Consider the following 13,138-nt stretch of genomic DNA (forward strand, 5'->3'; position numbering starts at 1 on the left):
CCCTGGGCTCAAGCTGAGAGGTAAGCAGGTCAGCAGGCTCCTTCCCCTCCTCCTTACCTTCGCACCCGGTGGTGTAAGTGCTGATGCTGCCGCGTTATAAGGGCACTTTCCCAAACAGGACCACTGTGACTACTCCTATACCAGCCCACGGCTGGGTGCCCCGGGTAGGGTGGGCTAGTGAAGCCATGGTCCGACTCGGTCTCTGCGGCCAGCGACGAGGCAGAGCTCCCCATGGCCGCCCCCTACCCAGGCCACACGCAGATTTAGCCTAGGTTAGGTCCAAGCCAGCGGCGCGGGCAGTTCGGGTGGAATAGGCGAGGCGCTGCGGCATGAGCTGCTGCAAAGATCCCAACACACTGGAGAAAGGAAGGTCGGTTCTGATCAAGAGTTGAAAAAAAAAAAAACAACAAACAAACAAAGAGAAAGGGAGGAAAAAAAAAGGAAAGAGAAGAGAGAAAGATAAGGTATGATTTAAGCAACACCCCTCCAGCTTTAGAAGCCTATTAATGCATGCTGCGAGCAGGGCCACGTCACTGCAGCCACCTTTTGCTGCCTGTAGAATAGGATCCCTCCGGTTAAGCACCAGCAGTGCTTGGGGAAGCAGCGCGGCCAGGAGGAAAGCACGCCAGAGCCCAGCACACAGCCCCTGCCGCCACGCTGAAGTAGCAGAGGGGACAAGCGAGCCTCAGGCAGAGCCCCCACCAGCAGCTCTTGGGAACCTCACGCCCAAAAAGGGTTTTCCGAAGGCTCCAGGCTCTAGCTGGCTCACCGGGTTGTTAGTTACCTCAGCGACCAGGAGCGGGATTTGTCTGCAGCGAGGAGATTTTATTTTTCTTGCATGTAAAAGAAGATCTCCTCCTTTTCCTTTCCCCAGTAGCACGCAGTAAGACTGAAAGCAGTCTGAGTGGCTATCTGCACGAGTACGTTCCTGTGACTACTTCACACAGGGCAATGAAATACTTTATTTCAGCTCAAGACAATTTTCAGCAGATCCTGAGCATCCCCCTACCCACAGAAGCAGGCTTGGGGCTTTGAATGTTCTGCCTTTTCACCCTCTTTCCTACTTTTTAGAATTTGTTCTTTGAGCATCCTCACAATTAAACCCCAGAAACATTTCTTGTCCTCTCGTATTCAAAGAAGTTTAAACATACATCTCTCTCTCCTTAAAGGAAAAAGGCATGGCAATCTGGATGCGCGTCAGGAGGAACAGATCAAGGGAACATTTAACAGAAAAAAAAAGAAGAAATGAGGAAGAAGAAAAAAATTAGCACAGCTGAGCTTATTCAATTACGCACCAGGGTTTATAGAGATGAATGAACTGTAGAAAGACCTTTGCGAAGAATCTACTTTGTGCAGCGAAAAGGCTGAAACAAAGACTCCTAAAATACAGCTTTTCAATCCCAGGGTTGTTCTGAGGGATCAAGAAAGGCCTTGATAGATAACAGGCTCTCAAATGCAGCAGCTCAAGGAGCAGGTGCAGTTTTGCTACGAGCTTAATACTGGAATGTGCCTGCATTAGGCCATTAACTGGAGAACATTAACTACTTTGTCACGGTGGCTTCTCTGTAACCTGCAAAGCCTGGACTAACAAAATGAAGCTGGAAAAAAAAAAAGAGCCCACAAACACGGTTTTCCCTACCTTGATTACCTTGCCGTAATTGGTCTGCGTAATTGCTGTGCTTCAGCCAGACTGGAGACAACATCTCCACGCTCTGCTTCCTGCTACCTGCCCAGCAGCAGGGTTTCACTGACTTCTGCACGTCCAGCCAAAACGGATCCCTGGTGCTTTCCCTCTCATTTCCTGCTATGTAAGCAGTTAGTTCGTAACAACCCCGATTTTTTGGCTAAATGAAAGCCATTACGCGAGGGGAAGCGCATTTCCAAGCGTCTCCGGTCACACTGGAGCTGATGATACCTGTTGCCCCCCACCTAGGGCGGCTCCGCAGCTCCTGCAGCAGCCCTCGCTGCCCCCACCAGGGCTGCACGTGCTCCCGCAGCTGCGCTGCATCGCGGCAGCGAAGGCGTGGGGGACGCAACCGAGAGGCCTGCTACGAGAACAAATCGTCTCTCACCTCGAGACTTGGGTTCTACCATGATAAAATAAATACACGCATATGAAATAAAAGCAAGTTGGGTAGAAACACAGCCCCATGCAGCTCGCCACAGGCAGAGCTAACCAGAAGGCAGGATGCTCAGCTAGCTCGCAGCCTTCTTCCCCCCGTGCAGAGCGAAACTGCCAAACGCAGCAGCTCCACAGGCTGGTTCGAGAGCACTTCCTCGGCTGACTCCCAAGCTGGAAAAGCAGAGCCCTTTGCTTCCTCCTCCCACACGCGGAAACGCCAGTTTTAGCTCACCACAAGAGGCGAGAGACATGCCTGCTGCCTGCATCACTGCTGCCTTCCAACGCGCTGCTCGGGGCCCGGCCCTTCCTCCTCCGCCAGGGCTGCAGCAGGGAGCCCGAGCGCGCCGCAGGAGGGCGAGGGGCCGGGGGTCCGGCTTTAAAGCGGCGCGGTAAAGCCCCCCGCGGGGCGGAGCTGGGCAGAGGCAGGGATCTATAAATAGGTGCAGGATAACCCAGCTAAGTCGCGGTGATCTCCAAGACTGCCTGGCCTAAGTGGGCTGCCGGGCTGCGAGCGCTGCGTGAAATCGGATTTCTCCGGGCAAAGCGGTAAATCCTCCTCTCCAGGGTCACCCCTCGCACCAGGTGAGAGCGGCCGGTGAACAATTTTCAGAGGGGAGCATGGGCAGGAGGAGAGAAGGCAAGCCCATGGGAAAACAGGAGCGGCATCACCGTAGCTCGATGCAAAGCACGAACCTGCTTGCCACGCTGAGCCAGAAAACGCCTTTGGCCAACCTTAAGCAAACGAAGAGCTGGCGAGATGTAAAGGTGAGAACGAAAACTACACCCTTGCAGAGGAAGGGGACAATTAAAAAAGCCTCTCTGGAAGCATCGAGCCTTATTTTTAAGGACCTTTTCCCACTGGGCAGGGAGATGCCCCAGGAGGCGCCCTGCAGGCACACGGCCTGCGCTGAACACGGGAGGCTTCAGCCCAGAAGGGGAGCAAGCTGCCAAGAGCTCCTCTGCCTTGGCACGAAGGAACAGGATTTTCCTCCTAATAAACAAAGCACTGCTTCCACCTATCTAATTAGAGCAGGAAACAACAAAGCAAACAGATTGAAGTGTCTTGGGAAGGGTGGATCTCACTCATGGAAATTAGCAGTTAAGCACCTTAGCAAGATGCTGAGTTTGGATTTTGTGGTTTTTTGCCCCTTGCAGCTGCAATAATTATCAGGTTTCAACTGACACCGTTTAACTGCTCCCAAAATATTGCTTCCAAAACAAAAATAGATTTGGTCCTTCCGCCTCCGAGTCGCTCGCGCCCGTTTACCCTGATCTGAGGGATGCGAGGCAGACCCCTCGCCACGCTGCCACAGCCCCACCGCGAGCAGCAGGCACTTACAGCGAGGCCAGGGCAGCAGAGCTTTCCCGCGGAGCTTCCTCCCGTCACCAGGCGGGCCGAGCAGTCTCCTGGCTGCCAGCTAAACCCTGCTACACCTCGACACCAGCCAGCAGGACTGACCCTTTGGGACCCAGCCCTTCTGTCAGGCTCAAACCCGAGCTCTTCCCTCGGGCACACAGCAGGGAGAACAGATAGGTGCCTGGGGCTGCCCCAGCCCAGGAAGAAAGCCAGGGGTGGGACTCACCTCAGCTAGTCCCACGCGAAGAAGCCCCCTCTTTGGGATGGGATACCCCCCACACACACACTCCTTTTGTTATTTATTTGTTCACGTAGCACAAACCAGCTGCTCAGCTCCTGCCTGAGTTTTCCAGCATCAAGGTTCTCAGCCTCCCGGACCCAAGGCCAAGACTTTGCCCCTTTGTTAATAACTCCACCCTATAAAGTCACCTCTGAGCTGCTGCCTCGCTCTGGGTAGAAGCTGGGGATGAAAACACAGCCACCTCGCACATTTACACCCCCCGTCCACAGCGTCAGGCCAGCAGCCAGCCCATCAGAGGCTGGAAATCTATTGTGCCTAATTCTGATCTACATGTACCTGGGGGAAAAGCATCCTCAAAGCTGTGCCCAGAGGAAGATGAAAGCCTCCTGCTCTGTGGCTGGGATTGAATCTGCAAGTACCAGCCCTTCTCCTCTTCCTTCAGCTGTGTAAGCATCCTTGCCTGCGGGCTGCCTCGGAGGGGCCGGACCTGGTATCACCCTCAACAGCAAAGCTGCAGCTCCCTGCTCACTCGCATGCAACCTGCTCCTCGCGGGGAGAAACAAGGGTTCCTGCAGGCTTTGAACTTCCATTCCCCACACACAGCCCCGGCGGGAGCAGCCTCCTCTCTGGGCACTGCAGGACGTAATTTGCATTTCTCTAAAAACAAGAGAGTTCAGTGGGAGATGCAGCTGCAGGAGCTGTGCTTGGCTTGGGGCAGCAAGCTGGAGGAGCCCGCTTCATACGCCACAAAGGCAGGGCAGGCCCTCGGCCCCATGCCAGCTGAAACACCGTGCAGAGGAAGAGATGCCAGCTAAGGTCACAGAGGAGGTGAGGCACGGAGAGCTAGGGAAGGACTCAGCACGGGGGCCTGCCGGTCTGTCACACCAGCCAAGCACGCAGCAGCAGCTCAAGCGTTTGTGTACACAGCGGGTGATGCACGGCCAGGCTCCTCGCTTCGCAGGGCAGAGTGGCGAAACCCGAGGATTTGCAAAGCCAGGTACACGATCTGCAGAGCACGATTTGCATTCACTGTGCTGAGAGGACCCTGATAAGAGACACCAGGGGAGGAAGGGAGAACAAGCTCTTTTTTTTTTTTTTCCCCACAAGGTAGGAAAAGAGCTGACAAGCAACAAGACATCCCCATCAGACAGAAGCAAGCCAGACTGCAATCCAAGATGCTAAACCCCAACCCAACAAGAGCTCCAGAGCTCAAACGCAGCAAGAGCTCCCGTGACTGCCAGCAGGACCCACGTGGCAAAGCAGCTGAGCAAACCAGAACGCCCCGTGCTGAGCAGGGAAGCATCTTGCACAAAGCTGGTGCCTCGGTGACAAGAAACGCAGTTCTGCTGCTCTTTCTTCCTGCCCTCACCTGGCAAGCCAGCCCGAGTGCTGCAGTCTTGGCAGGAAATTAAGGTGTCAGCCAGTCCCAGTTCCTTGCAAAGTCGCTGGCAGGGAGAGGTGGGAAGGTACCTCCAGGGACAGACTGAGGTGTAACAGGAAGGACGGCCCAGAGGTTGGCGCGCTCGACGGGGACGTGGGAGGCTGTTCCAGCCTTCAAGCTCTGCCACAGAGCTTCCCAGGTGACTCGGGGCACAGTCCCGTGACTCAGGGCACTGCCATACCTCCCAGGGCCAAGAAGCATCCATGTCGCGAGGCACGAGGATGCCAGGCACTACACGAGCACCACAAACGGGCAGGGAAGGCAGGGAGGCGGAGAGGAGGGGGAAACATACCCGGCCGAACCTCCGTTCTGGGGCGGGCAGGGCTGGGAGGGGAGAGGCCAGCTGGGTTTCTGGCCCGAGATGAAATCTGAGGGACTGGAAGCTGTGAACGAGCTGTTTTCCAAATCACAGCGAGAAACAAGATTGGTGTGCTACTTGCAGAGATATCATTAGACGAAATTAGCTGCCTGGAAATAGATTTCCAGATGGGCTATTAACGAGGTAACAAGATAATTTAACCTGGAGTCCTAGAGCAGGGCAGAACAGGACCTCATACTTCATGCTACACTTCAGCAAAGTCCAGAACAGCAGCACATCTTTCAGGCCACAGACATTAACATGCAAAGGCAAGCTTGAGGATCTTTACCTTCGTTCAGCTGCCTTGAAACTGGTTCTGGCCCAACTTTAACACAGAAGAAATTCATACACATCAGCTGGGTTGGGCTGAGCTGCACTTAGTGCCCAGCACTGACTCTTCATAAGTATGCAGGCAGAGGAAGAGGTGTCCAAAGCCTGAAGCAAAAGATTGATAGGAAAAGGAGATTTATTGCAGAGCCAGCTTAGCCACAAAGCAATTAGCGTCAAAGTCTGAAAAAAGTTTCTTCTTCTCCCTTGCACAGCGCTCTGTAAACCAGTGATAGATCATCCAGTGAGTTTCTGGAAATCTACCACGGTCGCTTTGAGAGAGGGGATTATGAAGATTTGAAAGTGGAAATCAACGTCTTAATTACAAACTATGGGGAGAAGAAGAGGGTCAGGAAAGTTTCTTCAAAAGAAGGGTTAACTTCAAAACCCATCTCCGTCCTCAGCCGAAGAACAGGAAGGTCCTTATCCGAATAAGCATGAAAATGGCAACAAAGGCACTGCTGAAGCACGGTCTGAACACACACAGATTAAAAAAAGAAAACAACAACACACATCTCTAAAAACCTAGTGCTGTAATACGTCAATTAACATGACTTCAATGAAGTGCAAGAGGACCACTTGTACCTTCCAGTTTACTAGCTAATTGTGGCTGGTTTCTGAGCGCGGAGTTAACAAAAGCACGCAGGCCAGCACGGTTTGTCTCATTAGCAACATCTCAGTAGCACCACAGAGAGCAAGACAAGAGGAAGAAACGAACCAAGACAAGCCACAGCATCCAGTCTTGGGGAGCTTTACCAGCAGATCTAATTTCCAGATCTTTTCCTCTGTGCATTTATAATCCTTGCAGCACAGCTCTGTCATCCTCCTCAGCCCACAGACTGCCCCGGCTACAAAACATGTCAGGCTGAAAAATCACCTCGACAGACCGCCTGCTGAGGCTAGCTGCATTGTGAAAACCAGGAAGCTTTTACTTGCCTGCTAGCAGCGTGCTATAGATTTCACAGGAAGCCGCAGAAGCAGGGATGCTTTGCAGGAAGAGCACACACACAGGCCTCTTGCCAGGAAAATGCATCTTGAGCAACACATGTGCTCTTAGTTTCCTCTTTTTTTTTTTTTTCCTCCAGATAGGTTTGACTAGTCTCTGGGTTACCCAGCAGCAATAAAACAATTTTTTCCCCTTCTCACTCAGAGCAGAGTGTTGATTGGTAAACAGCAGATCTTCCTGTCTGAGGCTGTGCCAGCCTGTGCAGAACAGAACTGTTGTTATTGCACATTCACAGCTCGAGATAAACATGAGTAAGAGCCATGAGTAAGCGCCAGGCACTGGCTCTTCAATACATTTGCTTTATCAGTTTCACCTTGATTCGACTGTTTCTGACATCTCTCCCTCCTGAAGGGGCAACGTTGCAGAAGTAGCGAGGACAAACAAAAAAACCCAGGCAGAAGTAACAGGAACACAAAAAGCGTTCCTCTGTATCCACCAACATTCACAAACCGTGCAGCTCAGAACTCTGCCTGCACTTAAAACACTCAAAAGCACAACGTGGAAACACACGAGCCCAACAAAGCCAACCTCCCAGAAAGAAACAGTAGAAAAACAAAATAGCTTTCACATTTCTCAGGACAAATCTGTACGGAGAGCCGTGGCTAGTGCAGGCCGTAAAGGTTACGGCAAACCAGGGAAGGAAAAAAAATTTGCAAGTCATCTCTCATCTGCAAGATGACACACTGCAACGGCACACGAACAAGAAACCAGCCTGAGAAAACCAGATACTGTAAGTCAGCGGAGAGTTGCTAACCTTTCAAAGAGGAGATCTCTGGACCAACTGCTCCAGTAGCGCTGGGGAAAAAGCACAGAGCTAGTTCCAACAACTAGTTCCTGATAGGGTTCGTGACCTGCACAAGATGACTGTGGTCAGCAGTGTTGAGCTAGACTTGGTCCTTCCTGGTCACTGAGGAAGGCAGATCTCAGCTGCCTGCCAGCAGCTGGGTTCAGAGGGCCGGAGGTGCCCAAGCACAGCACAAACACAAGGTCATACCCAGAAGGACATCAGGGATTGTATCTCCAGATCATGCTAAGCTGACAGATAAGCAGATGAAGAGCTGGCCACTGAAGAAGAGCGGGGAAGAGAGCTGCAGCAAGAAGAGGAGTCTCGCAGCCAGAGAAAACCCAGGGCACAGACTCGAAAAGCAGTCTCAGAGGAAGAGGGAGGAGGAGATGTCCCCTGAGCACACTGTCCCAAGATACTCCAGCCACAGCTTGAATTCAGCAGAGATTAGACAGAAGACAAATATGCAATTCATCCAAGCCACATCCAGTTGCATTCCTTACTAGAAACAAATCCCAGTCTTCACTGTGCTGCCCTGTCCAGAACTAAAACCGCCTCCTTTCACGAGGACAGCAGTACCTGCGTGTCTCCTCCCGCCATTTTTACGTAATTTGGACTTTCTTGGCTTTAATCGGGCATCGCATCCCGATTTCCAACCAACCAGCCTACGTTTAAACAGCCACGTCTCTTGGCTGTGCCTCAGGCAAGCGCGGAGGTAGGGCCAGCCCGACAGCCACCAGTGGCATTTGGCATTTCCGTCACCAGCAACCAGGAGATAAAAGCACGAGACTCACCGAGAAGTGTGCGGGAGGCTGCCACCTTCCCCGCGAGCACAGGGAACGAGGAGAACACGGGCAGGCGGGACAGGGAGAGCGAAACAGAGAGGCCACAAAGGTAGTTTGTCTCCCGGCACAGCTCAGCCCTGTAACCTGCCGGGGAGCATCACGTTACTGCTCGCCCCTCTCTCCGCATCCAGGTTTCACCTGTCCTGGGCCATCCTGAACGACACGCGGATCCTTCTGCGCGCTGACATCCGAGCCACGCCGTCATGTCTGTTAGGAGACGATGCTGCCATTGAGATTATTTGACCGGAATAACCCCTGGGGTAAGTGAAGCGACAGAGGCACACCAGTGCCTGACGCCACGGCGACGCTCCCGACCCTCACTGGAGCAGCTGTGCTGGTTTCCTGGCCGCGCGGCAGGCGGCTCCTCTCCAGCTACATCGATACAGTTGAAACTGGGGGATGCGTTCGATCACACGCGCCCTTAAGCAACATTTGCCCATGAGAGCAATTATTTGAACAAATATAACGATCACACGAGGAAAACACTGCGCTGTAGATGAGAGGGCTATAAACTAGTGCAGATGCTTTCAGTGAGCAACTGCCTCCGCTCCCGCGAAGCCAGCGCTGCTGGGCCGTCCAACGCACCTCCAGCACCGCGACGGAGCTCGCCTCTCCCCCAGCACCCGCCAGCTGCTGCCTGGAGCTGCCTTAACCCAAACAGGCAGATGGAGAGGAGATTGTGCGTTACAGGAGTCACCCAAACGCCTTGCAAGACGCATCTCGGCCTCCTGGGGTGCTACAGACCCCCAGCCTTCCCCACGCCGAGCTCTGCTCGCTAAAGCACCAGGCACAGCGAGGTCAGGGAGCAGAACAAGGGCTTTGCACGCCTGCAGCACCTCTCACAAGAAACCCCAAGGCTGCACCTACACTGCTGCAAGAGCGGGGATGCTGCTCTGGCCCTCGCACTGTTGAGACCCAGCCCCGGCACAGCTCTCAGCTGGCACCTGCCTGGTGGCAGCCACCACTCGGAGATCCCAGCGTGTCTGCCGGGCTTTATCGACCCCGAACCGTAAAAAGACTCCTGCGGACTGGAGACCAACGTCACACAGACTCCAGCTAGCCCACAGGCACCCGGGCAGACCCGATCGGCCGACGGCGAGCACGCCAGCATCCATCTGATTAATCCAAAGCCCTCGCCTGGGCTAAGGCCACGTCAGCTCGGCTCATTCAGACGCAAGGCCAGTCCCAACAGACACTGCCCTGCAGCGGACACCACGAGCGTGTCCTGAGGGCAGCAGCTCAGAGCAGCTGCCCTGCTCACCACCTTGCCCTGTCTCCGCAGAGCAGCCACAAGCCACCAGGCTAAAAGCAGCCCGGCTGTGTACGGCACAACACGGCCACGCTGCCGTCCCAGTGCCGTGGCACTTCCCAGCCTGGCACTGCGGTCACTGCAGGCAATGCAACGCACAATTCCTTAGAGTAATTTATTTTCCTGCCCTTGCATTGCCTCAGACACATGCTCAGACACTCATGCAGACTCCACAGTTTAAGGTTGCAAGGTCCTGGATGAGCCCTCGTTTCCTTTTCCACTCCTACAGTTTCTTCTTCACCATGAGCAAACCAGGGGACAGCAGCATCCCCACCCGTAGGAGCGTGCGGCCCTCACACAGACGGAGAAGGGAACACTCAGAAGGAACCAAAACGAGAGCAGGACGAGACGAGAGCACGGCGGAGAGGAAGCAGGGGTAACCACACTCACACAACACAGGTCTTTTCCCTTCCAGCCCCTCCCAGCCCAGCCCAGCGCCAGCTGCAGACAGAAAAGCCTCTCACCCGACCCGGCTTCTGCTCTGCAGAGGCGATGCCCGCTTGGTGCGAGGTCAGCCCGGCGTCCCCGGGATCGAACGGCTGCTGCTGGCGCCAGCTGAGCGGCGCGGCTGGAGGAGCATGCTAGATGGTCTCTGCGCAGAACCGCCGGCACCGCTGCGCCTGCCAGGAGGAGCGGCAGCTGCGCCGAGCTGCTGAACGGAGAGGGAAGGCACGTGAGAATAAAGGGCTGCCGAGACTCCAGGCCGATCAGCATCGCACCAGCACGCGCAACCAACCTCACATTTCGGGTCGCTCACTCGGCGTCCACCCGAACTGCAGCTCCCAGAGGGCTCGGTGCTTCCTGCGGCATCGGGCTGGCGACGGGCCGGCGCTCGGTCCCACCTGGAGACGGGAGTCACGCGCTTTTGGGTCGGCTCGGGCTCTTCGCTCTGCTGTCAGCACCTTGGGCTGTGGCTGTACGGCCCTGCTCCCTCCGCTGGCCTTGCTCCACGGCGGCTGCTGAGCGTCACGGTGCCGGGCTCGGCTGTATCGGGTAACAGAGCGCCTCACGAGCGCAGCAGGGTCTTAACGATAAGGATTCTGGACAGCTCTCGACAATTAGCAACAGGGCAGGATCCCCCAGGAGATCTGCATGCGCACGGAAGGATGTCTGGAGGGGCACGCTGCCTGGCTGTTCAAAGACAAAAAAGAGATGTTAATTACCGTGCGCGGCCAGGGCATCGTTAGCAGTTACAGCTACTGGAAATTCAAAAGCAGAAATTCCTCTGATTATGTCAAACGTGCCTGTCCCCATACCTTCAGATGACGTTTGAACACCTGCCTCAGCAAAACCAACAAACCTCCCTCCCCGAGGACATTTCCCCGTGCCCCTTCCTATTCTCTGCTCCCAGAACAACCAGTTTTAAGGAAATTCACACTCTGTGAAAATGCTGTCTCCTTCAGGACCGGCTTTTATAAGACAGAGCAACAGGAATCCTTGTCCACGACTGTTTGGCTCAATGGCACGCTTTTCCTTTCTCTTTTTCAGACTGGGGAGGATGCAAAAAGACACGGGAGGTTTCAGCCAGAACACACGAGCCCCCCCAAGCCTCTCTGGGCGCGGTGCAGAAGCACACAGGACCAACAGAGCCCGCCCTGTGCCCACCGCCTCGCCTCCTCCCCGCAGCCTGCCCCGGGTGCAAGCGGTCACTGCCGTGGCAGGGCGCAGTGCTCTCGCGAGGAGCTTCTCTCTCCGCGTGCGCTGCTGAGACCTCCGGGCAGTGGGAAGCGGGCAACCTGCGGTGAGCACCCGGGCCCGCAGCACGCGCTGCTAACGACAGCACGGCAGCTCACGAACAACACCGCAAGCAAGAGGTGCCGCTCAGGAACCAGCGAAAAAAAATAACTCAGGGACAGATCGAGGTTTGGAAGGCCTGCGCCGAGCCTTTCGGCCCGAGGGTCTGCACGGCAGCGGCTGCACAGGGATCTCCTGGCCCGCGGCGCCGCTGGGCGCTCAAGGCGGCGAGCCCCTGCAGCGCCCTGCGGCTCACGGCTTACAGAGCTCAGGAGGCAGCGAGATAAGCACCAGAGGACGGAGCACCCCACAAACACCTACGTCGGTCTACGTGCCACCGCGTCACTTTTCCTGCGGGAAACGTGTTCGCAGACGCATTGGCTGGGAGGAGAAACCGCTTAACTCCCAGGGCTTACCGTAAAACCTTCTGGCCGTGCTGCAACTCCGTGGGCTGCCCGAGCTCCCCGCCGGCAGGGGATGGGTGTGGGCAAGCAGCGGAGCAGGACGTTGCCTGCAGCAGTGCCACAGTACCTCCGGAGAGCAAAGTCTCCCCGGCACACCGCCGTGCCCGCTTCCACCGCCCCGTGCGGCCGCTGGGGAGGCGCCGCCTCACCTGGCAGAGCTGCCCAAGGTTCAGCCCCTCTGCAAACGGTTTGGTTTTGGGAGCAGAGCGATCTGCTGGCAGAGGAACGCAACCTGAGGCAGGCTGGGAGGCTGCCTGCCATCTCCTCGGTGCCCCGAAGTCACCCAGGCTGGCACTGGGTACGAGGTGGCCCAGGGGAAGCACATCAGAGATGGGTCGGAGTGATGCCACCGGAGGGGACAACGCCACCACCGACCCCAACGCCGGCCCTGGGCGCTGAGCGGGCGCCCTGGGCTGCTACCCGAGGGGCTGCGCTGCAGGGAAGGAAAAGCTATTTCCTCCTGACGGACGCTTCTTGGCGTCTGCACTGCTGGCGAAGCGCGCAGGCACGCGTTTGTAGGGGAACAGAAATGTGGTTCCAATACTGCTTTTAATGCACAAGCCGAAAGACTCGGCTTCAGTTTTTAGAAATCAAACTTGATCATCTCAAGCTGGCAAAAATAGCCCTGTGTTCCCTCAAGTTATTTTCTTTTCAACTACGCAGGGTACAGCACAATAGGAAATATCAGCAGTTATGTACTCAACCTCCAGAAACCCGAAGGGCCAATTCTAGCAACCCACGGCAGCCTTCCAGTCCTCACGGATCTATTTGCCGGAGTTAGCCTGAGAAGCGTGCTGCCCCCGAGCCACTCAGCAAACCCCACGTCCTGCTAATTGCATCAATATAAATGTATTATCTCGGCTGTCAAACGTCGGCTGGATGAACAGGACTTCGCTCCGCAATGTAAATGCCGACAAACAATTGTTCTTTCTGCTTGCGACACATTTCTTCAGATCTTATTTCCTTCTAGGACTTCCTCTTCTGCCCAGGCACCTGGGCAGCGGCATTTTTTCCAGAGCAAGGGGAAACGGCACACAAAACCCCTCCTTATCTTTTAAGCAACCGAATGTGAGCGAGTTTCGGGAACAACACCCTCGCTTCCTATCAGCCCAGCCGAGACGCACAGAGAGGGCTCGCAGGAGCTGCCAAG

The 13,138-nt window shown here is 55.3% G+C and overlaps 1 protein-coding gene across 9 annotated transcripts in view; it reads right to left on the bottom strand.

Moving 5' to 3' along the window:
• CAPN15 (calpain 15) overlaps positions 1–13,138 on the bottom strand; it is a 52,556-nt gene that overhangs the window by 36,843 nt on the left and 2,575 nt on the right. For 2 of the 9 annotated variants that reach the window (XM_066977450.1, XM_066977455.1), the window contains exons 2-5: positions 10,527–10,921; positions 10,255–10,442; positions 5,809–5,954; positions 58–377 (exon numbers count right to left, since the gene is read on the bottom strand). In XM_066977450.1, the coding sequence (XP_066833551.1) occupies positions 58–233 (176 nt within the window). In that variant the 5' untranslated portion in view covers positions 234–377; positions 5,809–5,954; positions 10,255–10,442; positions 10,527–10,921. The remainder of the gene's footprint in view (positions 1–57; positions 378–5,808; positions 5,955–10,254; positions 10,443–10,526; positions 10,922–13,138) is intronic. The other 7 variants (XM_066977454.1, XM_066977453.1, XM_066977452.1 and 4 more) reach the window with 7 other exon arrangements.

This window comes from Anser cygnoides, chromosome 15, assembly GCF_040182565.1.
Source record: "Anser cygnoides isolate HZ-2024a breed goose chromosome 15, Taihu_goose_T2T_genome, whole genome shotgun sequence".
Classification (NCBI taxonomy): domain Eukaryota; kingdom Metazoa; phylum Chordata; class Aves; order Anseriformes; family Anatidae; genus Anser; species Anser cygnoides.